General features: G+C 43.1%; 1 protein-coding gene across 1 annotated transcript in view; it reads left to right on the top strand.

The window, feature by feature from the left end:
- The window catches only part of wnk3 (WNK lysine deficient protein kinase 3), a 48592-nt gene that overhangs the window by 45830 nt on the left and 1120 nt on the right, over positions 1-1642 (top strand). Inside the window, exon 25 of the mRNA XM_016466491.1 lies at positions 1358-1637. Coding sequence (XP_016321977.1) covers positions 1358-1637 — 280 coding nt within the window. The remainder of the gene's footprint in view (positions 1-1357; positions 1638-1642) is intronic.

Below are 1642 nucleotides of genomic sequence, written 5' to 3'. Positions count from 1 at the left end.
GCTGAGGAAGTTCAACCTGCCACAGGAGCTGCTGAAACAGTTCTACTCTGCTATCATTGAATCCATCCTCTGCACTTCTATAACTGTCTGGTTCAGCTCAGCTACCAAATCTGACCTCAGAAGACTACAGAGGGTAGTCCGGACTGCTGAGCGAATCATTGGTACAACCCTCCCTTCTCTCCAAGAACTGTGCTCATCCAGAGTGAGCAAAAGGGCTAGCAAAATCACTCTGGACCCCTCACATCCAGCACACTCCCTCTTTGAACTGTTGCCATCTGGTCGACGCTACAGAGCTCTGAGCACCAGAATGGCCAGACACAGGAACAGTTTCTTCCCTCAGGCAATCCATCTCATGAACACTTGACAATAACTGTGGAACACACAACACTATTTATACACTCATACACTTATTTATCTAACACACATACTTAGTCTACACCTCAAATTTGCACATAATATACCTGTACATACAAACTGTCTATTGTAATATACCTGCACATACAATTGTCAATTTATATATTGTTATTCCTTATTTACTTGTTCTATTTTTTTATTTTTATTTTATTATCTGTTTTTGTTCTGTCGCTGTCATTCTGTTGCACTGTGGAGCTTCTGTCATGAAAACAAATTCCTCGTATGTGAAAACATACATGGCAATAAAGCTCATTCTGATTCTGATCTATCTATCTATCTGTATATCTGTCTGTCTGTCTGTCTGTCTGTGTTTTTATAGCAACACTCTAACAACTAGCCAAACCAACCTAGAAACCACCCTCAGTACCCTAGCAACCACATAGCAACACCCTAGCAACCACTCTGGGTAGCCTAGCAACCACATGGCAACATCCTATCAACCACCCCAATTACCCTAGCAACTGCATAGCAACACCCTAGCAACCACCCCGGGCACCCTAGCAACCGCATAGTAACACCTTAGCAACCACCCAGAGAACCCTAGAAACTGCATAGCAACACCTTAGCAACCACTTTTATTTCCAAATTTAAATGGAATTTTAAATCTTTATTTTTCAATATAACAGACTTTTGGATTCATGTGTACACTCAGGAAAAAAAAAGGTACAAAAGCTGTCACTAGAGTGGTACCTTTTCAAAAGATACACCTTTGTACCTAAATAAATAGTCCATATTGGTACCTTAAAGGAACATATTAGTACCTCGAGTGTACATATTAGTACCTAAACCACTCAAAAGTGTACCTTTTGAAAAGGTACCGCCCTAGTGACAGCTTTTGTATCCTTTTTTTTTCTGAGAGTGTATTAACTGGTATTTGTAATAATAAAAATTGTAAATAAGTAAATAATAATTGTAATAAGTAAAGAATGTTTGTATCTTGCAGACAACAGCTTCATCGGGTTGGTTTTCCGGAGCCCCTTTGACCGCTCCAGTATCAGTCAGCATGTCTACAGTGGCGCCCACCTCATATAGTACCATCGGTGGACAAACTCAGCCGCCTCCGATGCAATTTCCCATCGCTCCTCTCTCCCAGCAGAACGCTCATCTGCACCGCCAGCCCCAGCAGTACAGCCCGTCTCCTCTGCACCCGCAGCAGGTCCAGCTCCTGTCAGGACCCCAGTCCTCGGTGTCCGGTGCGCCTTCCCTCATTACCCCGGCGGGGCCTCTG

The sequence above is a fragment of the Sinocyclocheilus anshuiensis genome, unplaced genomic scaffold (assembly GCF_001515605.1).
Source record: "Sinocyclocheilus anshuiensis isolate Anshui unplaced genomic scaffold, SAMN03320099.WGS_v1.1 scaffold364, whole genome shotgun sequence".
Classification (NCBI taxonomy): Eukaryota; Metazoa; Chordata; class Actinopteri; order Cypriniformes; family Cyprinidae; genus Sinocyclocheilus; species Sinocyclocheilus anshuiensis.
This window is presented reverse-complemented; position numbering and strand designations above follow the sequence as displayed.